At 41.8% G+C, this 27,977-nt stretch overlaps 1 protein-coding gene across 1 annotated transcript in view; it reads left to right on the forward strand.

Moving 5' to 3' along the window:
• ntsr1 (neurotensin receptor 1 (high affinity)) overlaps positions 1-27,977 on the forward strand; it is a 57,020-nt gene that overhangs the window by 16,203 nt on the left and 12,840 nt on the right. The window contains exon 2 of the mRNA XM_034591312.1: positions 19,100-19,301. Coding sequence (XP_034447203.1) covers positions 19,100-19,301 — 202 coding nt within the window. The remainder of the gene's footprint in view (positions 1-19,099; positions 19,302-27,977) is intronic.

A 27,977-nucleotide genomic window follows, 5' to 3' on the forward strand; every position in this document is an offset into this window, starting at 1 on the left:
CATCACTGTGACCTTGAACTTTTACCTCCAGGCACCAAAATCGAATCAGTTCCTCTTTGAGTATAAGAGAACGTTTGAACTAAGTTTGAAGACAATCGCTGAAGAAGATCTTAAGATATCATGTTCAAGAAAAACCTACAGTACTTGGTGAGGCCACCGTGACCTTGACCTTTGACCTCTGGCTACCAAAATCAAATCCAAGTGAAAGTTTGTGCCAAATGTAAAAGGATTCCATCGAAGGGTTTACTGTGACCTTGACCTGTGACCTGTAACCACTAAGACCAGTTCATCCTTAAATCCAAGTTTTTTATTCCTACACACAGATTATAGCCCAAAAAGCCTGCATCACCATGCACCTTGCTGCCTGGCTGCTCTGACGAATGGTTGTTTTCATACATCTCTTCTCTGATGTGATCTCTGTGGATCTAATTTCTGTATGTGTATCTCTCTGTCTATCTGTCCATCGCAGCTTTGTCATGTTGCCACCTTTAAACAAGGAGTGATGGGCTGACAAGAAGCAGCTACGCTAATCACCCCATGGCACAACTGGTGCCCCCTCAAGCCACCTCCATGCCCACCCATACCTCACAGTGAGGTTTCTGGTGGGAATCACTGTATCTCCTCAAATAAAAGCAGCCTATGTACTCGACTAAATGCTAGAACCCTACAGTATGAAGCTGTGCATCTTGTCAATAAAATCCTTGTTAAAAGAGAAAAAAGAATGGATAAAGTCAACAGAAAACAGAAGTGCATATGTTTGTGAGCCCTCCGTAAACCCCACATAACAAAATAGAAGGCAAAATATTATTTGTGATTTACAAGCTTCTGCACATTCACATAAACAAAACATGCAATTTGTATTTATACTTATACACTCTCCTTCTCACACTATTTGCATCATGCTTTGATTGTGTGTCACTGCCTCACTGTGGACAAAGAGAACAAATAATTTTTTTTAATATTACAATAGGAAGCTTGTATTAAAATCTTCAGACACTATAATGTAAGCAAGCATATAAAGCATTTCTGAGCAATGCACTGCACACTCTTTTGGCCAAATAACTGAAACTGTATTATTGAACCATGAGTCCAGAAACCACTTGACAGTAGGTGGAAAAACAGAATTTTATTTTTGGACTGAACTTTCTGCCATGGAGAACATTTCATGAGTAATAAATTATCTACCAATGGCAGGCAAAGTTTGTAAATATAAAATAAAGATGGACAGCATTAAGTTGAAAACACATTTTTTTCGATAAAACCTCAAACCAGGGATTGCCAGCATGAAGAGTTTTTGTTATTTACATGATCTGTTCAAAATGTTTGCATCTTCAAATTCAAAATACTACATGCACAAAAATGCTACGTTTAGTTAAAAGTATAGTAGAAGACTGCTGGAACACTTCTTCAATTCAATTTTATTTGCAAAGTGCCAAATCATAACAAAGATAATCTCAAGGGACTTTACATAGTAAGCTTGAGACCTTAAAAATGATAGAGAAACCCAACAGTTTCAACAAGGAGCAACTGTCAAAAGGAAAGAGAGAGAGCAGACATGGGTAGAAAAGAAGGGAGAGAAAGAGAGAGAGTGTTACGTCCAGTGTGTCTTCGACCCCAGCGCAGAGACAGAACACAGAGCACAATGCAGTATGGAAAGTTTAAGGGTGTTTATTTATCTAATAAAACTGGATGGAGGCTGAGGTATAGATGACGGAGGCAGAATGATATTTCTCCGTGATGTCGCCAGTGGTGAGGGAAGGCAGGAGGACCTGGGAGTGGAATCCTTGAGGCACAAAGAAGAGAACAGTGAGAATACAGTCTAGGACAGGGGTCAGCAACCTAAGGCACGCGTGCCAATGATGGCCACGCGGAGCCATAATCATTGGCAGACTTATTAAAGAAATGTTCAAAGGTTTTGCCGTCACGCAGCCTGTATTATTTAGCTTGATTGATGTTAACACCTCCCAGCCACTAGGTGCCAGTAATGCGCCATAGGCTGGATGCCAATCGCCATTAAATAATAAGAAGAAGAAGCCTCCCAGCCGGCGCAGCTCGCATTTCCCCACATGAATCTCCGTGAAGTGCAGCCGCTCAGGTGTATTAGTGATGGCATGCCCGCTAGCTAAAAAACTGAAGGCACAGGCATTTCAGCCCTCATGGGCAGAAGACTGTGGCTTTATTTTTCATAAGGACCGTGCTGTGTGCACGTTTGAAAATGTTGTGTGCCGAACGTCCAGTGTTAAGCGCCACTTTGAGACAAAGCACGAAAGAAGTTTCAAAGATCAGGCAGACAAGGGAGAATCGATCAAACGTGCAGTGTCCAGGTATGAGAAGCCAACTCTCTCAAAGTCTTTGAAGCAAGCTTTTGCAATTCTGAATATGAGTGTGGTTGGTGGGGTTAATGACAAACGTATTATTGCAATCATAATGAGATAAACATGTTTCTTTAAAGTGTTGTTCTATATATAGCCAATATGGATGGAATAAAATGACATGTCTGTTGGAATTATTAATGTGGTTCAATAATAAAACTTAATATAAAAAAATGTTGATATGGCACACTAATTCACAAGAAAATTTTACATTGGCACTTATTGTCAAAAAGGTTGCCGACCCCTGGTCTAGAGTAACACAATGAAACTAACTCTGAATAAACAATGCAGAGCTGCCGAGAACAAGTGACTACCACTGTAGTGTTGAAGAACGAACTGGCGATAACTGGGAGAACCACCAGGGTAGATATCCTGCCGGAGATCACCAAATGAGCTGCAGGTGAGGTGGTGAGCTGCCACTGGTCGTACCTCCACTGAGTCATCAGGAGGAGCTGGCGCACACCTGTGGAGGGGAGACAAAACAAGGGAAGGGAAAAAAACACTAGGGGGCACAGAGGAGCTGTGACAGAATGCTGGATGGTTCTCAATGATCTGTGTGGGTGGAGGGGGTTTGGTTGGAGGGGGTGGAGACAGGCTTGATGAGGGATGTGTGAAAGGTGGGGTTTATCTTGAGGGCGGATGGGAGGTCAAGGCGAACAGTGACTGGGTTGATGACCTTCTCTATCTCATAGGGGCCCACAAATTGGGGGGCCAACTTGCGTGACTCCACATGGAGTGGAAGGTCCCGGGAGGACAGCCATACATTCTGTCCTTGCGTGTATGTGGGAGCGGGGGTGCGTCAGCGTTTAGCCAACCTCTCGTACCTGGTGGCCGTGCGGGTCCTGCGGCAGTGTTGCAGATGGGACTGAACGGAGGGGACGGCTACATCATCCTCCTGGGAAGGAAACAAAGGGGGTTGGAAATTCACATGATGGTGAACACTGTCGTACCTGTGGCAGAGCTGGTGAGGGAGTTATGGGCATATTCCACCCAAGCCAATTGGGAACTCCAGGATGAGGGATGTCGAGCAGAAACACAGCGTAGAGCTGGTTCCAGCTCCTGGTTGGCTCGCTCGGTCTGCCCCTTGGTTTGAGGGTGATAGCCGGAGGATAAGCTAACAGACGCCCCCAGTGCCAGGCAGAAAGCTTTCCACACCTGGGAGGTGAACTGGGGCCCTCGGTCTGAGACAATAACCAGGGGTAGACCCTGTTGCCAAAAAACATGCTGGGTCAGCAGGTCTGCGGTCTCCAGGGCTGAGGGGAGTTTGGGAAGGGGGATAAAGTGCAGGCCCTTTGAGAAACGGTCAACAATGGTGTATGTTAGTGTTACCTGCTGATGGAGGAAGACCAGTTACGAAGTCCACAGCGATATGGGACCATGGACGGCTGGGAATGGGTAATGGTTGAAGCAGTCCAGAGGGAGGTTGGGAGACTCCTGGGTGATGGTAAGCCACCAGAAATGTCGTCTGATGAATTCCAGGGTGCGTTGAATACCCGGATGGCACGTTAGCTTGGACACATGCCTCCAAAGGCGCTTTTGGGATCTGAGAGGGACAGGGAGATAGAGGCGGATAGGAGGGCCGTTACCTGGGCCAAGATCAGTCTGCTAGGCCTCCTGCACCCGGGACTCCACCTCCCAGAAAGCAGCTGTCACAACACAAGAAGGAAGGAGGATGGACTCTGGAGGTTTGCTGGGGGTCTCAGGGGCCATCTCTCAGGAAAGGGCATCAGGTTTCTGGTTGCGGGATCCGGGTCTGTAAGTCAGAGTAAAATTAAACCTCCCCAAGAAAAGAGACCACCTAGCTTGTCGAGGGTTTAATCTTTTAGGTTACTGACGATAAGCCAGGTTTTTATTGTCAGTCCACATAATTAAGGAACACTCCGCCCCCTCCAACCAGTGCTACCACTCCTCCAGAGCCAGCACCACCAAATAGCTTGCGGTTTCCCAAATCATAATTTTGTGATTTCTAAATTTGTCCCTTCTCAACAATGTAACCCAGGAATGAAACAGACTCTGTGTGGAAACTGCATTTTTCAGCTTTGACAAACAATTTGTTCTCAAGAAGTCTCTGAAGCACTAACGTGACATGTTGCTTATGTTCTTGCAGACTTCTGGAGAATATGAGGAGGTCGTCCAGGTATACAAACACAAAGCAGTTAGCATATCCCTGAGAACAACGTTCAGTAGATTCTGGAAAACGGCGGGGGCATTGGTTAGGCCGAACGGCATCACCCGGTACTCAAAGTGCCCCAGGGGGTTGATGAAAGCTGTTTTCCACTCTCGCCGTCTTTAATACGGACCAGGTGATAAGCGTTGCGGAGGTCTTGTTTGGTGAGGATGGAGGCTTCGTGAAGGGGCCCAAAAGCTGAATCTATCAGGGGAAGTGGATATTTGTCCTTTACCGTGATATTATTGAGGGCTCGAAAGTCAATACAGGGTTGAAGGGAGCCATCTTTCTTTTCAACAAAAAATTGATGTATTGTTCCATGGTTTCTTTTTCAGGTTTAGACAGATTGTACAGCCTGCTGGAGGAGAGCTCAGCACCGGGGAGGAGTTTGATGGTGCAATCATAGGGTCGGTCAGGGGGTAATGTCAGGGCATTGTCCTTAATAAAAACCTCCTCCAGGTCATGGTAGGCTAGGGGAACTTGGGATAGGCCGAGGGGCTTAGAAAAAGAAGAGTGACGGGAAATTGAAGACGGGCAGGCTGATCCAATGCAGTTGGAGTGGCAATGAATGCTCCAACCTACCACAACGCTGGGTCTCACCAAATGAGCTAAGGTGAGGTGAGGTGGTGAGCTGCCCCTGGCCGCGCCTCCCCTGAGTCATCAGGAGGAGCTGGCGCACACCTGCAGAGGGGAGACAAGACAAGGGAAGAGGAGCTGTGACAGAGACCATGAACAGTTCTGTTGTGTCAGATTAGTTTTTATGATGAAAATAACGATAGTGATGCTTATAGAGGCTGCGTGGTGCTATTAATGATAGCAGCACCAGTTAATAGTAATGGTAGTATCAATAATAATAATAATAATAACTCTGGCTGAAATGGCACTAGTCATTCACAAAGGTCTCTTCTAATGTTACTGTTGTTTGCTTAATAGTTATCAAAGAGGGCAATGAAAGCTTCCAGGGCTAATGAGTCATTATGGAGACTTGTTATTTTAACGTGGTTCCTAAGAGGACAATAAATTCCCCCTGTGTATTAAAAAATGTGTCATATCGACTCCAGGCTCATAAGTGGGTTTTGTAAATGTAATAAATATGAAACACCAAGTTGATATAATTAAGAATGGAGTCAAGCAGCTGCATATTATTTTATATTTTTTGAGGTGGAGCAGAGCCTCTGACAGCAGAAAGCAGTTACTGACAGAAGTGAGGCCGACCACTATGTGACAGTGCTGCAAAATCCTTTCATCGTGTGGGTTGAAAGGCAACAGTAATGAGTAAATGAGTGAATGATACTGTAACTTTTCATCCTGTTGTCACATTCAACAGCAGTTGTTGACAGTGGACCACAGTATATGACCGAAGTTATGCAGCCAGGCCCCATGAGAGCAGTGAGAGTATAGGGACCTCTCTTGGGTCTTTAGGAGACGCAGCTTTTATTTACTGGCAAACAATCTAAACTGCATTTCACAGCTAGTTCACAGCTACACTGACGACTTCTATAACTCACGAGCCTCCACCTCAAACCAAATCTCTTTCCGTCACCCACTCACTATGCACACAACTCATCTATCTATACAGTATATGATGCTGTCTCAAACGACCTGCAGGTCTTACACAGAGATGATAAATCACTTACTTACTTTGGCACTTACTTACTGTGCCAAAGGACCATGCCAAGCGACCCTCCCACACAGCCAGAGACGAAGAAGTTGCTTTTCAGCATTTTTTATGAACACACGTAACGAAACATAGGTCCAAACTAAACATAAGTTGTCCAACTTATAACCTTTTCAGGCTTGTGGTGTCTCTCTCTCCATGTGCTAACAGCTCTCACCTGCTCTGATTGATCCTCTGTGGTGCAGGTGAAGGTGCTCTCCCAGTCCCCTCACCTCCACACTTACATATTGCTGCTGCCTCTTGACAATGAGGAAGAAAAGACTGTTGGAGTATTTTTTTAAAAGGGCAAGACCAGTTTTCACACTCCTCATTTGTATAAATAACTCGCTGACACCACAAGTGAGCCATTACTTACAAAATAAATGAACATGAGCAACATCAGATTCTTTATGGGGAAGAAAGCTGCACTGAGATCAGATGTAAGGAGAGAGATCATGTCCACTACTACATCATCTAATTGATGTCTAATTTTAGCTTTAAAAGGTCAGGCACTGCTTGACTTGCTTGACTTGACAGCACGCGTATTTGAAAACTACTTGTGTTTCTGTACCCTTTGTTCTTCCCCTTTGACAATAGGCTGTAATACCATGTGGTATTTAAGAACATATAGCAAATTATAAAATAAACTTACACTATGTTCCTATCCCCATTTATTTAACTTCACTATGCAATATTTAATAGTCTAGACCTCTAATAGTGTTGGGTATTTGAGCTAAGTAACTTGTCCTGGAAAAGTCAAGCTGACCTCATAGCTCACCAAGTATTCATAGGGTGTTCATTCAAGTGTTGGATGAATATAAACACAACCTTATTCACAGGGACAGCTCACAGGCTTGAAAACAAGTCTGTTAACACCGACCAAACCTCCACCCTCTCCTTTGAGAGTTATCCAACTGATCGAAGGTGAATGCTGAGCTGTGCGGGGGCAACAGCCAAAGAAGGTGTGAAGCACAGTGATCACAACACACCATATGTAGGGAAGACAGAGCTTTGGTCTCTTACTGTTTCTATCAGTTTCAGTACACATGGTTTCAATCTCATCTGAGTTTGTCTCTGTCTTTGTAATTTGTAATAATTCCTTTCCCAAAACTTAGATACTTTCCTCAGCAAAAAAATAACACCTTCTCGCCTGATAGTTTTTCATATTGTCCCTTCTTGTCATCTTGAATTAAAAGGATAGTTCAACAAAAAATGAAAATTCACTCATTATATACTCACCATTTTGCCAATAGAGGGGTGGGTGAAGTGAAACAACTTAAAAAATACATAAAATGCCTCCATACTGCTCCTGTGGTGTCATCAAAGTGTCTGTAAGCCCAGACATTCAAATTCAACTCGAAACGCAGTCATTTACATCATGTTTTTTTATATGTATCGCAAGAACTCGCCAAAGCTGCAGTTACTGATGCAGAAGGCATTTTTCTGTTGTTTTTCTAAGTTTGAAGAAGTGGTCACCATTTTCTTCAATTGTATTGGATTCGGCTGCAACGCCGTTTACCCCTGAGACTCCAAAAGTGTTTTGTGGACTCAAACACTTCACCCACCCCTCCATAGGCATAGTGGTAGGCAGATAATGAGTGCATTTCTATTGGGTGAACTATCCCTTTAAGCTTCTGATTATGATGTTCTACCATTGCTGAATGAAATGTCCCTCGGACTTCTCTTTAATCAAGAGTGTGGTCTTTCAGTGTGAGAGCAGGACTTATTGTTTAAGACTTTCTAATGCTCCCACTCAGAACACTGCACTCACTCAAATATAACCTGCATGTGCTTAGATTGCATGCCCTCCAGCTTCAGCTCATCAATTCACACTCACGCTGTTTGTATGTGAAACATCTGCTCTCTGATTTTTTCTTATGCTCTTGGATTTTTTTTGTGCAACAAAATTCCACAACCAATAGAATAACAGGTGGGTGACAAGTAAAGCTGTCCTGTCCATTGTGGGTGTGGTAGGCTAATGTCTTTGAGAGTCCCATACAGGTTAATGCACTCACACCCTCCAAGTCTTTATTATTACACCAGCTTCCCGTCAGGTGCCAACACCTTAATGGAGCAGGAGTCCACCAAATTGCTTGTAAACATGGAGCGGCAAAATCAAGGACCTAATCTTTTTCTACTTTATGGGAAAACTGCCGCAACAATAAACAGACATTTCACACATGCACAGATTCAGCGTGAGCAGAATAGCTAAAGCTGAAGCGCGGGGAATGTAAACATAAGCAGAGTATATTTGAGTGCAAGAACAGGGTTGGAGGTTTGCATGACAGCATTACAAAATTTAAACGTGAAATCAGTATGTTCTGCTCTCAAACTGAAAGACCACCCTCTTGAATAAAGATAGGAAAAAAAACATTAAAGCAAGGCATATACGATGTCACACAAACCCCCATGACTGTGCGGCTTCTTCGTCTCCCTCTTCCAAATGAAAAAGAAGTTTGGTAATTGAAAAATCTGCAGGGCATGAAGGCTAGACATAGTTGCAAACATTTAGAGTTTGTTTGCTCTCATCTGCTGTAATTGTTTAGCCTGGTGCTGCATCATTAAGCGACATCTCATCAGAAGAGCCAGCCTGTATGCTGTGTCCAACTGTGCATCATTCATTATTCAAACTGAATCAAGTCTTTCAATAATCTGTATAGCAATGCAGCAGCTGCCAGGACATACGTCAGTTCATGTGTGTATGTGAGTTCTGAGGGTTTATTCATAACAATGTAAAGAAACTAATTATTCTAATTATTTTAATGCTTCCTCTATTTCATTACGCGGTTCTTATAATTAAACCATCAGGAGGTCTGTTTCTTTTTCTGATCACCTGCCTTCATAGGTTTTTCAGCATGTTTACCACAAGGCAGATAATGATAGCGGCTCAAAATGCGACAGCCATGCGTGTGTTATGAGCTGCAGCTCCCACACACCCCCTCAGCAGTCTAATCACCCATTTCCCTCCTCTCAACACAACCAGTCCAGGCAGATGGTCGCCCACTCAGGAGTCTGGTTCTATTGGAAGTTTCGTTCCTGTTAAAAAGGTTGTTTTGTTTGTCAGCAATTCTTTGCTTCTTGTAGGAACTGTTGGGCTCCTCATTATCTGTTGAGTTTCTATATGATATCTTGACCTGTAAAGTGCCTTGAGATCGTGGCTTGATGTTGTGATTTGGCACTAAACAAATCAAAATTAATTTAACCCAATCGCAATTCTCATTGCGGTTCTCTGGGTTATCCTCATATGTTAACGACTGAGCAGAGCATACAATATATTTGCTGCTGTGCAGAAAACATTTAATTACACTATGAGACCCAGACACAAACGTATTTGCTGTTTTGAAACGTTTGTGAATTTTCATGCATGATGATGATGATCTTCACTTTGAAACATGGCACGAAAGAAGTTTCAAAGATCAGGCAGACAAGGGAGAATCAATCAAACGTGCAGTGTCCAGGTATGAGAAGCCAACTCTCTCAAAGTCTTGGAAGCAAGCTTTTGCAATTCTGAATATGAGTGTGGTTGGTGGGGTTAATGACAAACTTATCATTGCAATCATAATGAGATAAACATGTTTCTTTAAAGTGTTGTTCTATATATAGCCAATATGGATGGAATAAAATGACATGTCTGTTGGAAATATTAATGTGGTTCAATAATAAGACTTAATATAAAAAAATGTTGATATGGCACACTAATTCACAAGAAAATTTTACATTGGCACTTATTGTCAAAAAGGTTGCCGACCCCTGATCTACACTGTCCTAATGGGTGGATCCAATATATCCCGGGATTTATTACACCATAGTGATGAACCAAGTTTCAAAGGTAATGGCGCCAGTTCAATGCTTGAGAATCACGTGTCGACTCAATCAAACAGCTGATGTTACACACGTTAAAAACAGCAAGACTCATTAAGACTTTCTCGTCGTGTCCAACTTCAGCTTTGTTGCTAGTCAACAGCAATAAGGGCAGGAGGAGCTGGTGACACCAATCACGGAAAGCCCATATAGACCAGACTGTGGTCTAGACCACGTCATCCAAAGAATGCAGCCCCTGAATATAGAACACAGCTTTATTGTATAAAAATATGAAGGAGATACCCAGAGTCACATTTCTCATTGTGGGCATTGGCATGGCCCTGGTTAAGTCTAGCTAGTTTCCCCCAACTCTTGCCTCTGTAATATGTTCCAAAGTGTTCACACTGAGCTCACAATGACACACTGCTGTGATCCAGCCATCAAACTCTGGGTAACTCTACGATTCTAACCTGATTCCAGATAACAGGCTCTACATGGATAGCAAGTGGAATCAGTGAATTACAAACTGCTTACTGCAAAAATGCCTACATGTTCCTGGTTAACATGTTAACCTGCTGCAGTAGTTTGCCACACAGTGTTCACTGTGCATGTGGATGCTGTGCTTTCTAGTGCAACCGGGCTTTTACATATTATTTCATCTGACATAAAGAAATTGCCAAATGTAAAATACATTTGAGTCCAAATTTAATATAGAAATATTGTGCATTTGAGGATACAATAAACATCAGACAGAATAAATGTTAAAACTGATAATTCACTCTGGCCTTTCTAAAAAGAAGTCGAAACCTCCGGCGGCCTGTCTCTGTGATGCAAATGAAATCAAGAGGGCAGGTAAACGATGCAAATGACCGTGAAATATCACACAAAAACAATCCATGTGGCAGAGGTTGCTAGGTGACAGGTTAATGATAACACAAAGCATTAAAACAAAAGACGTCCACAGCTGTGAGCTGCATGATGGAGCCGGGGGCGGTTAAACTGTGTGAACAGTCTTAGAGCTGGTGAAAATACAACAGGGCAGCCTCACTGTGTTGAACTTGAGATGCCTAATTGACTCGACACAACAGCAAAGCAAATACTATATGAGGGTGTGCAGTTTGTGCTGTGTGTTCGGGCCAGCCGGAGGGAGACGCATATGGTAATTTAGCAAGCAAGCTGGTTCCAGCTAATGTGTAAAAGTAGCATATGTGCAGGATTCTAGATGTCTCGTTAATTTAATTGTGACAAACTACAGATGAAGAAACTGTAGTTTTCATTGTTCAGTTAATGACTCCATTCATTGCATGCATAGCAGGTGTCCTTTCGAGCATCAGCTGGGACAAAACATTCGTCATGTCAGAGCCGTGTCCACAGATCAACATTTCTCAAACTGTAGCAAAGGGGATGGACCAATGAGCAGTGGTGTAATGGTGCCTGTAGAAGTGGGTATCCTATTTTCTTTCTTTCTTTTAAAATTTTTTTAAGCAGCCTGTCCACCAAAGAATCTGTCCAGCAAAGAATAAACAGTATTATAGTGTCACGTAAGACTGCTCTTGCATATTTTGTTCACCTAAAAATGGCCTAGTATTTGCACATTGTCACTTTATTTCTGATGAAGATGCAGATTTTGCATCAATACTTGCCCACAGACTTGCAGTTACAGTGATGCAACTACTGCTATGATTACACTTATTGAGTCAGCTAAGTAGTCCTTGGGCCAGTAGTTTCTTTTGAAAACTGTCACTTGGAAAAGATGATTTTCAAGAGATGTTGCCATCTATTTAAATTGACATATGTCATGGGGCAGTTTGCAAATATTCCTGTATAAATAATACAATTTTACAAATATTACAAAATGATCTACCTTCACCTTATGTTTGAATTTCATTGGATTTAGTTGCGTTTTTTAATGAGTTCAATCAATTAGGAGGCCAGTTAAAGAGCAGGTGGTATTTTCCCCAGGAAGGCAAACACAGATCTTTACTACTCTGTCTATGATTGGCTTATTTTGATATTCTTATCCTAAATAACCAATCAGAGGCCGAGTAAGGCAGGTGACTACTGAATGATGTGCATGAGAGGCGATGTGGAAGTGGGTATACACTGTGAACCTGCCTATAGCCTGTAACACACCAATGATGACAAGGGGGATTATGGCCCTTGTCACCACCAGATATAACAAACTTGTTACAACTTGAGAAAGATGGACATGCAGCACTATCAGAATTGAGATAACTGTAAGCAAAGCCTGGACACCCCCTCTGAACAATCACCATAACAACTCCTTCAGTCATCTTAACTGTTGGAAGCAAAGTCTGTCACTGACCTTTCCAAACGCAGCCCGACATACAACTTTATCTAAAACTGTTAAACACCAGACATAAAGTAGAACCACTTATCCATTTTTTAATGTCTCACTGAATTGCAGAAATCCATCTTGTTCTCTTTACCTCACTTTCTTCACTTTTTGCTTTACAGTTTTAACAATTTTAGCTTTTTTCTCATGTGAATGAATCTGGTAGATGCTCAGCTGTCTTATGTTTGACATTCAAGTAGGAGCGAGTGTGTTGACTTTCACATACAATGTAGGTGTGTCACATGCAGGCATTGTATTCACACATGTTCAGAGGAATTGAAGCTTGGACATGAAGAGGACAAAAATAAAATAAAGGAACAGCAGGCAAGTTCAATAATATTCCTCCATTAAGGGAAATTAAAGTTTTAGTCAGGGTCAGGGTCAGTGACTATGTTGACATGGACACCAATATTCCAATATTAACCTGATTCCGACAATACTCTGGATAAAACACTCAGGTAAACAACAGTTTCTGATTACCTTAACCTGAATAAGGTCAGACTCAGAAAGAGCAATAATCCAATTGAGAAATGTGGAGACATGTATATGTTTTATTTGTGACGTATAATGTCTCTTTGACCCCAGCGCAGATAGAGAACACAGAGCACAACACAGTATGGGAAGTTCAAGGGTGTTTATTTCTCTAATAACGCTGGATAGAAGCTGCTGTATAGAAGATGGAGGGAGAATGATATATCTCCGTGATGTCACCAGCGGTGAGGGAAGGCAGGAGGACCGGGGAGTGGAGTCCTGGAGGCACAAAGATAAGAATGGTGAGAAGACAGTCTCTAGGAGCACGAGTAAACTAACTCTGAATACACAATGCAGAGCGGCCGAGAACGAGCGACTACCACTGTAGCTTTGAAGACATACTGGCGATAACTGGGAGAACAACCAGGGTAGATATCCTGCCTGTGATGAGCGAATGAGCTGCAGGTGAGGGGGTGTGCTGCCCCTTTGCTGCCCCTGGCCCCGCCTCCACTGAGTCATCAGAGGGAGATGGCACACAGGGGAGACAAAACAAGGGAAGGGGAAATACACTAGGGGGCACAGAGGAGCTGTGACATTAATCCCATCATAACATCTTAATTCAGATTTCCCAGCATTTTGCAACATCGGCATACATTTAAATTGGTTGAAGACACATGTCCTGGGTGTAAACAAGCTGAAAAAATAAAAAGCAGTTTTGACTTTTGCAAAATTGGAAAGAAAACAACCAAAATGGTATATGGTAGCATTGTAGGCTACATTCAACTTTTTCAAGTTAGGATTTTAAAACAGCAGAATTATTTTTGACTTCGAGGAAAAGTGGATGTAATGTGTCATTTATTGTGTCATAATCGGGCTATGCTCTGTAACATGTAGACAGGAATATGAATGGAATGAGCTACTCATGTGAGCGCCATAATTCATTTCTTATTCTGAGTAAGGTCGGAATATTTGTGTCCATGTAAACGTAGTTAGTGAGAAATGGTGTTACATCTGTCAATTCATTGCAGCCATAGAAATAACACAGCAGTAGATTTTTTAAAACATGTTAGCATTAACGTGGCTTGTAAATTGGAAATACACTTATTCATTGACCATGAGGGTGTGGATAAATAATTATTAATTATTAGTCATCTGTTATACGTGCCAACACTGGTGAAGATCATACTCCACACTACTCATTAAATGTAGGTAGTCCTCATACATGAGCTGGGACCTAGGTGTTGTTTTAGAAGCAAGCAGGAGGTTGTGGGAGGGTGGTCTTTTTAATTGCAAAATACTACTTTTTTCAGCTGCTCCTGACTAATTGTGGGGGAGGGGTAAGACGCCATAACACCCGGGCCACACTGGATGCGTAAGCGGCACGAGTGCGTCGCAGAATATCTTGCTTTTCATTTTGGCACCCACGTTATCAGGTTAGAGCGGCCACACGGCCTGGGTGAGCTGGGTCTCTTTCACGTGAGCCGCTCTGCACTTCTACAGAGTCGGGGTCTCGCCTAAATTCTCCGCGCACCGCATTTATCTCAGATCAAAGTAGACAGTGAGAATGATCTTTAACAACTGTCTCATGTCTATATCTGTTGGATTTTACAAACATAGTTCACAAGTGCTGTCATTTAGTTGAATAGGCTACTTTTATTTGAGGAAGTTACACAAGAAACCCAGCATAACACGCTCTCTGTGTGAACAACTGACGCCCACAACAGATCAGCGAAGCAGCCATCACACGCTGCACGCGCACCTAGTGTGGCCCGGGCATAAGATATTTGTGGTGTTGCACTTAGTTGTACCTTCATGGCAGCGGGAGAGAGCTTGAGAGGGAAGATCAAGGACTGGCTCCTTGGTAGCTTCATCAGGCCAATCACTGCGTCAAGTGCTAGGTTATTTGTTTATTTTGTAAAGTTACATAAATTCTAACACTGGAAGGTGTGGGGGATGGTGTTTCCCTTTTTGAACCTCCAACAAGCCAACAGACGAATAAGACTCCTTAATGGGAGGCTGAGTGCAGCCTGAGAGTCATTGAATAGAGCTAAAGAATTTCACAGTGTATTTACTGCTGTGAGAGAGACGCTTTCATGCACCTGCTTCATGGAGTTACATTCATTTTCTCAATATACAATGTTACATGACTCAGAGCTGGAGCTTTCCTATGGAATGAATCACCTTGAAAATATCTAAGCTGAATAATCAAGCTGAATGTCCATGTTAAATAATATCTGGTCCTTCTTTTAAATACCAAAGATACAAGCCTGTGTACATGAACAATTTTAAGTTAGATTAAGTTTTGTCTTATTTAATTTTGTAATATTATTATAGCAACAGTAGACAGGGTTCATGGGTATTTAGATTTGTGAAAATGAAAAACTAGTGCTCATTACATAATCCTACATTATCTGTACTTTGTCCAGGAGAGTCCAGTGGTTCTGTTATGTAATTTAATTTAAGATATAACACCATGTTACCCATGAGCTTTGACCATTGTTGCTCTGGCAAAAAAGTCACTCGGACGTGTTAATCAAAGCTTTATAGGTTGAAGATAACATGGCACCATTGGATTTGTCCAAAATCAACCCACAATTTGAAAGTGTTTTAAGCTACATGCTGTATTTTCAGTTCTCTCAGCTGAACACTTCTATGTGACAGAATCAGATCTGTGATCGGATGTTTCTCACAGTAATGCATCTTGGGAGTCAAAGTTAATATCGCCCCTGATGACGCCCATGAAGCAGAGAACCAGATGTTTTACAGCAAATTTGCTGATGAATCAACCACAGGAGTTCCATTGCCATCAACTGTGAGTCACCTGAGAGTGTCTGCTACGTTATTACTGGGAAATTGAATGATTCAAATAAGTATGTCAACAGTTTATCAACAGTTTAGAGAGATTATACTAAAATAAATGAATCTTGGTTACCAAACCATGGAAATGTTAAAACTATTGAAATGTATTATTTTACAATAGCCATATGTTTCAATTATTGTATTGTTGAAGATATGATTAAATTGGGGCAACTAAACTACTTTATGGAGGTTAAGAGAGCAAAATGTGGAATCCAGTACTTTCCGTTGGTAGGAAAGAGATGAGCTACAACTGAATTGCAACACTAGCGCTGGGCAGCATAATCCTCCAGCCTGAAACTAATTCTCAGGAGAATGAGTTGGATGCGGACAAAGCAGTCTGTGGAAGTCCAAAATGAGCCAGAGCTCAGACTGGAGGGAGGGCAATACAGCAGCACTGCACAGTCGGCTGAAACTCATGCATTAAGAGACTGACTGGTCCACTGATGCTTTCTCAAGCAGCCGACATTAATCTGTTTTGGATGGTGGGCTCCTTCCATGAATCAAACAGACTCCTCAGAGCAGTTTGTAGCAGTTCTAAAGTTCTGGCTTGTTCAGATTACACAAAATCAAACTCTCGAAATACAAGTCATTTCCAGACATATTCACCAAATGAAAACACTAGAGTCGACCATACATTAAAAGTCAAATTAATGATGATTCATCTTAAAATTTAAGACTTTAAGTCCTTTTTCTAAGACCATAAAGAGACCAATTTAAGATCTATGTCAAGAACGACAGATATGATGGAATAGAACTGTTTATATCTTACCATGATTAAAGATAAAGTAGCCTAGTAGAGAATAACCCTTGAAACGCTACAATTTCTTGCAAACTACAGGCAGAGACAGTAGGCATCCATAGTCTTTGTTTCTATGTTGGTCTTGTTTTTAGTTTTATTACAATGTGCTGAAAGACATTACAAGCTACGCATTAAAAAAAGACCCTTTTTAAAGCATGATGGAAGCGTTAAATAAACGTTAGCATATTCAAGACCTGCCTAAATGTAATTAAGACCTAGTATCTAATATTTTGTTTAGACCCTGCAGAAACCCTGCCTTTACTTTTCTGCACTTTATTGGATTGTAAACTTGAACAGATAAAATAGCCATTTCCTTTTTGCTTCCCTCTGTTATACTCAAGCAAATCTCAATGTGTTCATGTAAACACCTACGTTCCCAGCGTGCGGCGTGATGCTTGGCTCCTACGCCTGGATAGCTTTGTGTCCACAAACATGGCAGGATTTTTTTTAACTAAATGAAAAAGCAGCATATTGCAAAAGACAAGTGCTGTGGACAGCCAGTCGTAAATCTCCAGTGATAATGAAGTAAATTAGAATTAGCATCTCAATACTCTATAAGAGTTATATATTGTACACAGCTGAAGCTCTGGCAGCAGTCAGTAGTCCGTGAAGGCCTAGAACATATACATTTTTTTTTTATTTCTGTGATCTTACACCTTCTGTACTCATTGGAATGTCACAATAGGACATTTCAAACAACAGAATTATGATGTTCTCAATGTGTTGCCCATCATCTCCAATTTCCTCAAATTTCTGTCCCAATTATCAACATTAGCTTTGCCAGTTTTTTGGCAGATGTTTTTTTTGCGGGGGGTGGTTCATATCACAATTAAACCAGACTTTGCCTTGTTGCTTTTCCTACTGCTGTGCTTTTCAACTTTAATCAGTCATCAATGACTAGAAGGCAGGGGACCCTCAGGAGTCAGCCAGCCTGTTCATTAAAGCCATTAACATTTTTCATCCATGATTATCCCTTAGAAAAACAACAGCCCTGTGTGTGTGTGTGTGTAAGTGTGTGTGTGTAGTGAAGCAGTAGGTTCAGATGGATAGCTCTACGGAGAACCCGATGTTAAAGCTGTTGCAGCCAAAACATCTGCACAAATTACCACCTCACACGTCCGTGCAGGTTTCCTCTCTTTACCAGCATCTCACACAGGCTCCACACAGCTGCACAGAAGCTGTGGTAAGAAGTCATCTGTCATAACTGATGTCTGGCAGCACCTCCTCTCTCTTTCTTCTTTTTCTCCCTCTCTATTCTCACTTCATTGTTCTCTCTCATCCATCTTCACCTCTCACTTTCTTTTTTCCATTGGTTTTCTTCTATCAGCAGCGAGTCAGCAGAGTGTGGGGGTAACAATTTGAGCAAAAAACGTTCCATTCCGACTCTGATCAAAGTTGTCACTCAGAAAATGTAGTTTTATCAAGTGTCTCTCGATGTAGGTTTTGAATGACAAAGAAAAAATTACCAGGATGTCAATATGTGTTATGAGTCAGAAACTATTGCTTTATGTGTCTGCCAAATGAATGTTCATAAAAGCAGGACTACTTCGCATTGGTTGCAAAAAAGCTGTTTAAAAGCACAAATAATGGTTCACTAAATTAGCTTTGCTGCACCACTTATTTCCTCTCTGGCCTGTTTGTGGTTCATTCAAACACCATCCAGTTCACCTCCACCTCTCGTGCCCTCTCTCCTCACACATTTTCCTCCTCCATTTCATACCTTGTCTTTCTTTCAGCAGGTGTCTGCTCTGTTTGAACAGTGTATTATACATGCTTCTGCCCATTAGTTGCTTTGAAGTAATAATGGATTGCATTAGCATATAATTACCTTTGTTTTTGACATGATAGCCTACATTTCCTCTGACTGAATAACCTGTAGTGACAGAGGAAGGTGTGAAAACAATGACATAGTAAAAGTGTTTAGTTTTTTTATGGAGAATCAAACAGAGGGTGTTGTAGCTAAATGAGCAACTGGGCCACCATGATTTTTTTGGGATGTGAACTATCAAACAATAGGTCAGATATTTCCCAGTCCGTCTTAAAAAATACTGTCGTGCTCGTTAGTATGTGAGAACTGGTCTTGGTTGTTGTTCCTATCCCAGCTCTCCGTGCTGGCCTCGGAGCTTTTCTCCTAGAATATGACTGTGCTCTGAGAAATGTGTTGCAAAGTGCACAGCGCTTTTCTGAACACTCTCACTGGTAACGATTCTTATATTCTTCAAGAAGTGATCTGAAATCAGTCGAATTTTTTTACTCATGGGAAAATCTTGTGTCTGCATCAGTTTTTCAGTTGTAGCTTTTAAATGGTGCAGATTTGCCACTTTTTAAATTTTATATAGTACAATGAATATCTTTGGGTTTTGGATTGTTGGTTGGAGAATATATCAGCTGAGACTTTTTTTTTCCAACAACAAGCCTTTACTCTACTGTAAATGTAGGTCGACACCAGAGAATTACACAAATGGCATTTTGTGAAAAGCCAAAACACTTATGTTGGGACCCAATTTCTTTTCAACCATCAAGTGGAAAGATAAATTCTTAGGTGACGATATCTGGACTTGACCATCAGCTTTGTTTCAACTCTAACAACTGGTCTCTGACTTTCCTCCCTGAACAGGTGAATGCCTTTCTGTCCTTTGTGGTTCCCATGGTGGCCATATCTGTGCTGAACGGGGTCATAGCCAATCAGCTGCTGCGAATGTTCCGCGAGGCAGAGCAAGAAAACCGCGTCTGCATCATTGGGGGAAATCCCACCATGCTGAATGTCACGGTGGAGCCAAACCGTGCTCAGTCGCTTCGCCATGGAGTTCTTGTCCTCCGTAAGTACACACACACACACACACACACACACACACACACACACACACACACACACACACACACACACACACACACACACACCATACCCAACATCCTACATCAAATTTCACTTGTAGAGAGGAGTGTTTTAATGACTGAATTTGTTTTGCCTTTAGCAGTCCAGCCATTTAGGTTCAAGTTCAGTTTTAAATCTATTTACACACATATTTACCATTCTCAGGGAAACAAGTGTAATTCCTCATGAGCCATAGAGCACAACCTGCAGGTCGGGTAGTGATACAGGGATGTGCCAGCAAACTGTTTCAGTCGTTCCAAAGTAGTAGGGCCACAGACATCGGCTTTAGTTCTCCTTTTTTTCAGATGACTTAATTTATTGATGGCTATCGGGACATGAAGATTTCAACAAATAATATAAGTAGATCTATCCGTTCGCAGTGTTACGACCCAGCCCAGGAGGAAACCCAGTCATAAACCTTGAAATGTTGAAGTGCTAGGAGTAAAGCTAATCCCTCCTCAATTGTTGAACTTCTTAGAGAAGAAACAGACTGGGTGATCTACACCGCGAACATCTTCTTACAGCAGCACCACCCCTGCCCCGTGACTACTGGTATCAACCTCAAGTTTGAAGGGACGCAGAAAGTCTGGGGAAGCAAGAATAGGAGCATTACAAAGAAGAGCCTTAGCAGACACAAGAGCTTCCAGTCCACACAAAGGGCTAAGAGGGACTGTATTGTGGTCGCTGCCAGGCCCAGGAGACCACCTTCGCATGGGGACACCATCCTCAAATAAGTGCGTGACAGACTGGTCCTTTCTGTTTTCTGAAGCTGCAGACAAACTACTTACTAAAGTACAGTCACTCTTTTTGGCCTTAATTAGTTCTTCTTTGTTTAAGGATAAAGTCAAATCTGGAGCTGTCAACATTGGGTTAACTGTGGGCTACCGCGTTGTTGGGGGGTCACCCAAAACAGAACTATCTACCTCAACATTATCATTGACCATGAAAGTATCAGAAAGAGGCACCACATCACCGAATTTAAGAGCCCTGGCAAGTATTACGGCGCACGCAGGAAAAATGGAGAGTGAGTCATACATATCAACAGTGGGGCTTTCAACAATTTCAGGGGAGGGGAAAACTTTCACTCCTGTAGCATCATTCCCGAGAAACTGGGACCGCAAACCAACTCTTACGCAGCCAGATACAATGGAAGAGTACAGCTGTATAGTATGGAGAGGCACACCTAAAGCACTCATTTTAACACCCCATACCAGTAAATCAGAGCCACAGTACGTTTGCTTCGAAAAGGGCAGCACACCAGCACGAATGAGAGAATGTTTTGCACCGGTATCTGGTATCTGGTATCTGGTATCTTTTAACAGGCACAGGGCTAGCTCCATCCTCGGGCATTAACACTAAATCATCTGAGATGAATGGTTTAAAGGGCCCATATTGTGTAAAATACATTTTCTGGGCTTTCACTAGGGGTAATCACTTAAAGGGGGTCAGTAGGGACCCTCAAAGTATGAAAACAGTCACTCCGCAGACTTTTTCACTCAGTCCATTCTCAGAAATATGTTATCGTAACGTCTCATTTTGTACTTCCTCCCCCGTATGATGTCATTCGGGATCGCACTCGTCTCTCAGCCCCACCCAGCCGGTACCAGTCCAGCCTCTGAACCCACCACCCCCGCTCCTCGTCACCTCCACCACCACCCTTCCGCACCGAACGCGACACCAAGCAGACTTGTTGCTGAGCTAGCAGCTTGTTAGCTACCACAGGCAAACCACAGCAAACAACACTGAAGAAACACTGCAGTGTGGAGTGATGCAAGGAAGAGAATGTGTCCGTGCACATTCCTCCTAAGAACGTTGCTGTTCGAGGCCAGCGGTTACGCTTTATTTCTTCTGACGTGCCATGTCGGTGTTGAAACTCCGTTGTGAAACTTCGTACTGTAACTCGGGATGTTACTCCTACATTGGCCGACTGTCCTGCTAAAACTTGAACAAACATGAGGACGGTGTAACTTACCATTCAGAAACATCCTGTTGTAACTGACTGTAAATATGTGGCTGGTCTTCTATAGCTGCAAACATAACAATGTGACTTTCAGCTGCGTTTACAGCCAGAGATCGTAAATGCCCCAGAATGAGACCAGTGATAAGCCTGGTCGCGTGTCACTCAAAGTGCAGTCAGCCAATCAGAGGAGGGGCTCAAGAGGCAGCCTGTTCTGTCGGCAGCTCCAGAGAAAGGCAGAAGAGAGGACATGGAAATACACATTGCAGCAGTTTTTTCGACTTTAAACCACTGATATATCATCTTAGGAGTACCAGTACCTCAAATTAAATCCCAGAAAGGTGTAAAATATGGGCCCTTTAAAGTCAGCGTAAATGTTGTCCTCCTGTTCTACCGGAACTACCGTTTGAGCTGCTCTAGGCACTGTTTGAATTAACCCGATAGCAGAGGGACTCTCTGACCTTTTAAACTGTTGTTTCTTCTGTAGCACCAGACAATAAGCGATCAAATATTTGTTATTTATTTATTTATTTTTAGAGAAGGATCCTGTGGTAAAAAAATGATTTCCTCCAGAGGTACAGGAATGTTATACCGCAGGAATTTAACAGCTGATGACAGGACATATTCTATTTTCAAACCAGTTCTATGAAAATAATGTTGTCTCTGTTACAATTTTACGGGGGCATTTGGCAATTCTGGCATTTGTAATAAAACTCATAATGTCTTTCTTTAATGATTCTGCTCTTATTGTTCTGACCTATGTCATCATATCACAGATTTAATTTAAAGTGCAATTGGATCAAGGTGACCGTGGTGACCAGATGATCATGATCCGTCCTGATGCACGAAGAGTAGTGTTGCACTTTAGTGACAATCCAATTGGTTTGAATGCCAATTATAGTAAGAGCGTTATGAGATGATTTCTGCTCCTGCTCTGACTGAGTGTCACACAGACACCAACTAATCTTTTTCTGTAGTGTGCTTATCATTCTGTATTCATCAATTATGAAAGCCGAGTGAGATACTGACCAGGATGAAGCACAGATTAATTTCACCTCTTCCTCTTTCAATCCCCATCAACCTTATCCACCTTTCTCCGTAACTTCACTACACCTGCTCTTTGTGTGTGTGTGTGTGTGTGTGTGTGTCATAATTCCAATTCAGTGGGTACAAATTGAAAACCCAGTTTGTCATAATTAGCCTGTCTTTGTACAACTGTTGCATCGTTTAACAATCCAGCATCAGCTTTGTAATAATCCCTTACACAATAAAACTCTAGATCCTGCCAACATTAATTAAAGCTGTCCACAGTGAGTCATGGTTTCTAAAAGCAGCCACAGACGTCAATACAATATTCACCTCACACACTTTGACAGTTTTCTTTTCACTACAAAGCAGAGTGGTCATTGAGTCTATCTAACACCTGCTGTGTGCTGCAGGGACATCATTTCACTGTGGAGCTCTGAGCTCTGGTAGATACTCATACAGTCAATGTCTTTCATTTCCTTTTGAAGGATTGCATCATCCTGGAGTCCAGAGTCAATGCATTACTCAATCTAGCTTTACATACACAAATCAAAGGCCCAAGACTCTATAAGCTTTAAAACCAGGCCTTTTAAAATGGTTTACATGAGTGTAGGTATGTTAGAGCAATTATGTTATTTAGGGCACACCAGATACAATTAGAACATCCTTTTTAAAATTGATTACATAACAGTTGTAGACCGTTATATAAAACAACGCATTCCTCATGTAGGTAGATAAACAGGTTTTTAAAGGGCATGCCCATTTTACCACAAGTTGATATGGTTCCTTGGGGTCTTAATGAAATGTCTGTAACATACTTTGGTCAAAATACCACAAGGATAATTTAAAACAGCACCCTTTTTACCCTGTATAAAACAGCCCTCCACAGAGTGACCTGTTTTGAGTGCCTGTTCCTTTAAATGCTAATGAGCCAGCTCCCCCCTCCCCCCTCTCCCCCCATGATTTTAAACAATATAAATTACATATTTTATATGATATAAATTATCAAGGCCATGTAGGGAGACTTCCAGTGCCTTGTTACGACACAAAACCCAGGAAGCTCAATCGAGTCACTCAAGCATGATGTTTCTGACTTAGAGGAACTATAACAAAACGCGCGAGTGTTTTTTTCCCAGAGTTTTTGGGTTGGTAGACATGCCAGATACCCACATTAACGTGTAGAAGCACTAACAAAGTGGAATTTGCATGCTATGTCCCCTTTAAAAGTCATTTTCGTCTTCCTGCATCAGTCAGCACCCAGAGGTGTGGTACTGAGGAGGCTAAACTAAACCAACTCACCTGACTGACAACTTGTATGTTGCCTCTATTTGTACAAATGAAATAATTTCAGCTGTTTAACAGATGGGACACATCATCATCCCACACACTGTTACATACAAAAGAGAAAAACACATTTCAAGGCATTCAAGCCATTTTTGAAACAAATTTGTTAATATCAAGGCAACGAGAAGACAGTTGAAAACCATTTAACTATATTTCTTAAAAGAATAATTTGTCATTTGGGAAAATATGCTGTGTTTTTTTTCTTGCCGACAGTTTGATGAGAAGATTGATACCATACTCATATGTGTCTGCTTAATATGAAGCAAGCAGCCTGTTAGCTTAGCTTAGCTTAGCCTAAAGACTAAAAAACAACAACCTTAACAAAAACCACCTAGCAGCCCCTTAAAAGTTTAAAAGTGCTTTGGCCAATTATACTACATGGTTACAAAAAGCGAATCCTCGCCTTCCAACCATTTAGAATCTGACTTTTTATTTTACAGTACAACAAAAGTTTCTCGCTCTGTAATGGATCCCAGCCAAAAATGTTAAGTCATCAGCTCCATGGCAAGATTTGCTTTGTTTTGATGGCACAGGTGCAATTCATTTATTTGCCTGTGGGGAAAAATCCTATTGAGATAGGCGATCACAGAAATATTGGGCTAATCCACGACTTTATTCTGTGTAAACCTCTGTTTTCTAGTCATACATATTCATCTAATTGTGCTCAGGAACACAAATGCAAAGTTTAGAGTTGAAATTGTGGTGAAATCAGGTTCCCATGATTATTAGACATTAATGGTAAAATGTACTTTAGGAATCCATAAAGAGAGGATGGCTCACCCTGTTTGTTATAAATTTGTGTGCGTACACTATCATTTATAAGTATGCCAGTATGATGACCAACTAATTTATTGGGACAGACTGACAGTGACAAATAGCAATAGGCAGAATGCTGAAGACGGAGGTGTTATGTTGCAATAGATTCCGGACAAATGAGTGCCCTGACTGATGCTGCCTTATTGATGGATTGCAGGGGTACATCCATAAGACACACACACACACACACACACACACACACACACACACACACACACACCTTAACACCTTAACACCTTTAGAAGTCATGGCTTCGTCCTCTCCCACTGTGTTTGCAACTTGAATATGTCGGTTTAAGTATTCCTGTACTGTATGTGTATCTTTTGATGTTGATAGTTCAAGATAACACATGGAGAAGCATTGCCCTTTTAAGGTGTGTCAGTATTTCAGTAAATATTAGTATGTCCTTTGTGGAACAGAAAACAATCCGGCAACGTCGAGGGCTGAAAGTATTTTTTCGCGAGATGTAGAATGTCGCCTGAAGAATACCTGAGATGTACTTAACCACCACTTAGAGAATCAAAACATTATTAAATAAAGTTACATTTACCTCAAAGTAAATTTAACTCCAAGCGAATGGAATATCTTGAAACAAAACTTGTGTTGATTGAGATGAAATCACTGTTTTGTCAAATATACCTTCTATTGTTTCAAACTTGAGTATAAATCCAGCTAGCAGCATGATACTTGAAATATCAGATGGTCCTTATATCAACAACTATTGGTGGGATTTCCATTTTGTACAGAAATTTAAGGTCCCCAGAGGATGAATCTTAATGATTGCCTGACTTATCCTCCAGCCCTACACTCAAAACCATGAAGTTGACGTTATGGTTTTGAGTGAAACGCCTCAACAATTGAAGGATTGTCATAAAGTCTGATATGACATGAAAATTGATTGTTGACTAAACACTTAAAAGATGATACCCATCCCCATTAGCTGACATTGCATTGGTGAGCTGAGTCTCAGCAGGTAATTGGGTCGTCCACCGTATACCAGAAGGTTGGTGGTTCAATCCTTTCTACGTGCCTTGTGGATTGGCCTTTGGAAAGACACTTCAACCTCAAATTACTTCAGACGGCTGTGCCTGCAGTGTGTAATTGATGTGTGATAAAGAGGGGGCTGTACTTACATGCACTGTATGAATGCGTGTGAATGAGTGAATGGCAAAATGTAAAGCTCTCTGAATGGTATAAAAAAAATGCTATAGACCATTAACCATTTACTGCTAATGGTACCTGCTACATTATACCTGCTATCCATCAGCAGGTTATCATTTTCACTGTGGGCATGTTAGCATGCTGACATTAAAATAAACCACCACTGTACAACCTCATAGTGCTGCTAGCATGGTTGTAGACCAGCTAGCAGCATGCTAGTAGCAGTCTGATATTGTTGTGAGGCCCACTGTGACAACAGCAAAGGGTAAAAGAACATATACATATTTCCTGAAGAAAAATGAATGGGTACCACCCCTGGTAATATTTTTTTGTGTCTTTTTCTATCTTGGAGTAATCAAGCTCTAAGTTTCCAAACTAAAGTTCCCAAAGGGGTGTGATTAACAAGTATAATGTCCGCAAAGACCCTCAGTGAGCTGACACAGGCTAGTCATTAAATGTAGTTTAGGAACTGGGTGTCTGTGGTGTCTGTGGCAGAGCAAAATTTGACCTATAATGCAGTCGGTGGTGGGCACTCTGGCTGGGGCAGTGAAGCTGTGCTTAGCTCCCTGGGTCCCTGCCCCGGACTGAAAGTGTGCATCTGTAGAGCTTCCCGCAACTGCTGAAAATGCCTGTTCTGTAGTGCAATATAAACTGTCCTCTGCAGATTTAGTAACCTTTCTTCTGTTTTCTGTGACTAATTGTATAGTTCTGTTTTACTTATTTGTATTTATGTTTATTTAATTTTAACAACAGTTGCAACATTGATAATGAAAATGTAATTCTTTGGTTTATTTTATTGAAGAAGGTTGCACTTTCAAATACGTGTGTGTGTGCGTTGTGGTTGTTTTTCCTGTTCTATGGTATAATATATACTGACTTTTTAATGACATTTCTTCAGTTGTGCACCTGAGTGTCATCATGTGTTTCAGCCTTTTAATCACAAGACACCCTCTCCTAAGGCAGGCACACCACAGGTTGATCAGACCTGGGTGCATGTCCCTAACTTCTTGGGGCCCAGTTGGGATCTTTCTTCCTGATCCAGAGCCATTGGCTGCAGTGTTCTGCAGTGTGTGATGTTTCTTTTATGGTCTGGTGCAGGGCTTGTCCATAGATCCCCAGATCTTTGAGCAACCTGATGCTTGATGTTGCAATGAAACCCCTGCAGCCAACCTCCACAGGGCAAACTATTGCTTTCCAGCCACGTTGCTCTGCCTCAAATGCCATGTCTACATGCCATGTGCTGTATCCTCACATTCGCTTCATCAACATTTTCCTCCCAGGGTACTGTCAATTCTACAAAGTGGACGACGCGCAGGGTGTTGGACCCGAGTATAACGTCAGGTCTTAGTGCAGTAGTTACAATATCTGATGGGACTGTAAACCACTGGCCCAGGTCCATCAACATCCCAATCTTGGGCGTGCGCCAACTGACCACTCCTGGTCAGTGGCGGAGGCCCTCTCTGTTCCTGTTCCCCTTCTCGGACAAATATTGTCCTTTGAACTGTCCTTGATGTTTTGGATAGCAAGGCATTGGTTGCAATACTCTTTGTTTCAATTGTTGCTAAAAGGCATTTGAGAACCTGGTTGTGTCTCCACGTATACTTACCTTGGGAGAGACATATTTTACAACCAGTGAGGTTGTGCCTGATGATAGCTGAGAGTTGAGCATAGTGGGCAGGATGGATCTTCGTTCAGCCACTGCTGGTGAGGAATGGACTTTTATAGGTTTTATAATCCTGTATTGCTTCCATTCCCTACAGGTCCTCCCAGCTGAGCTTCCTTTTCTCTATGCTCTCCCATTTCATCCACTGCCCCTGGCTGCTTGAGTGACAGCGTTTGCACATCTTGCTGCTTCTTCCTGATGCTAGATTTCAAGGACTACCATTTTCTGCCGCTCTGAAGGAGTTGCCTTGTTCCACAGGGGTCTACTCTGACCTTGGCCCAAACATCCTCTTCCCAGTTGAACATGATGTCATCATACTGGTGTGCTGGAGTGCTGCTTTTGCCTTTCGAGTTGCTTCTTTTGGTGTCCATTTCCATCCTGTTGTCAGGGATCTTCAAACAGCTGTATTTGATTATTAAAATGTATTTCTTTGGATTCTATTATTGAATAAGATTGAACATTCAAATACTTGTGTGTGTGTGTGTGTGAGTGTTGCTGTTTTGCGTGTTCTATAGTGTAATATATACTGTCTTTGCAAAGTTTTGTAACATTTCTTCAGTTGTGTACGTGTGACTTATCGAACAGTTCTGTTTTTCTTCCAAATACAAATATTTGTACAAATAAATATTTATACAAATATTTGTGGTTTTATC

The sequence above is a fragment of the Hippoglossus hippoglossus genome, chromosome 7 (assembly GCF_009819705.1).
Source record: "Hippoglossus hippoglossus isolate fHipHip1 chromosome 7, fHipHip1.pri, whole genome shotgun sequence".
Lineage (NCBI taxonomy): Eukaryota > Metazoa > Chordata > Actinopteri > Pleuronectiformes > Pleuronectidae > Hippoglossus > Hippoglossus hippoglossus.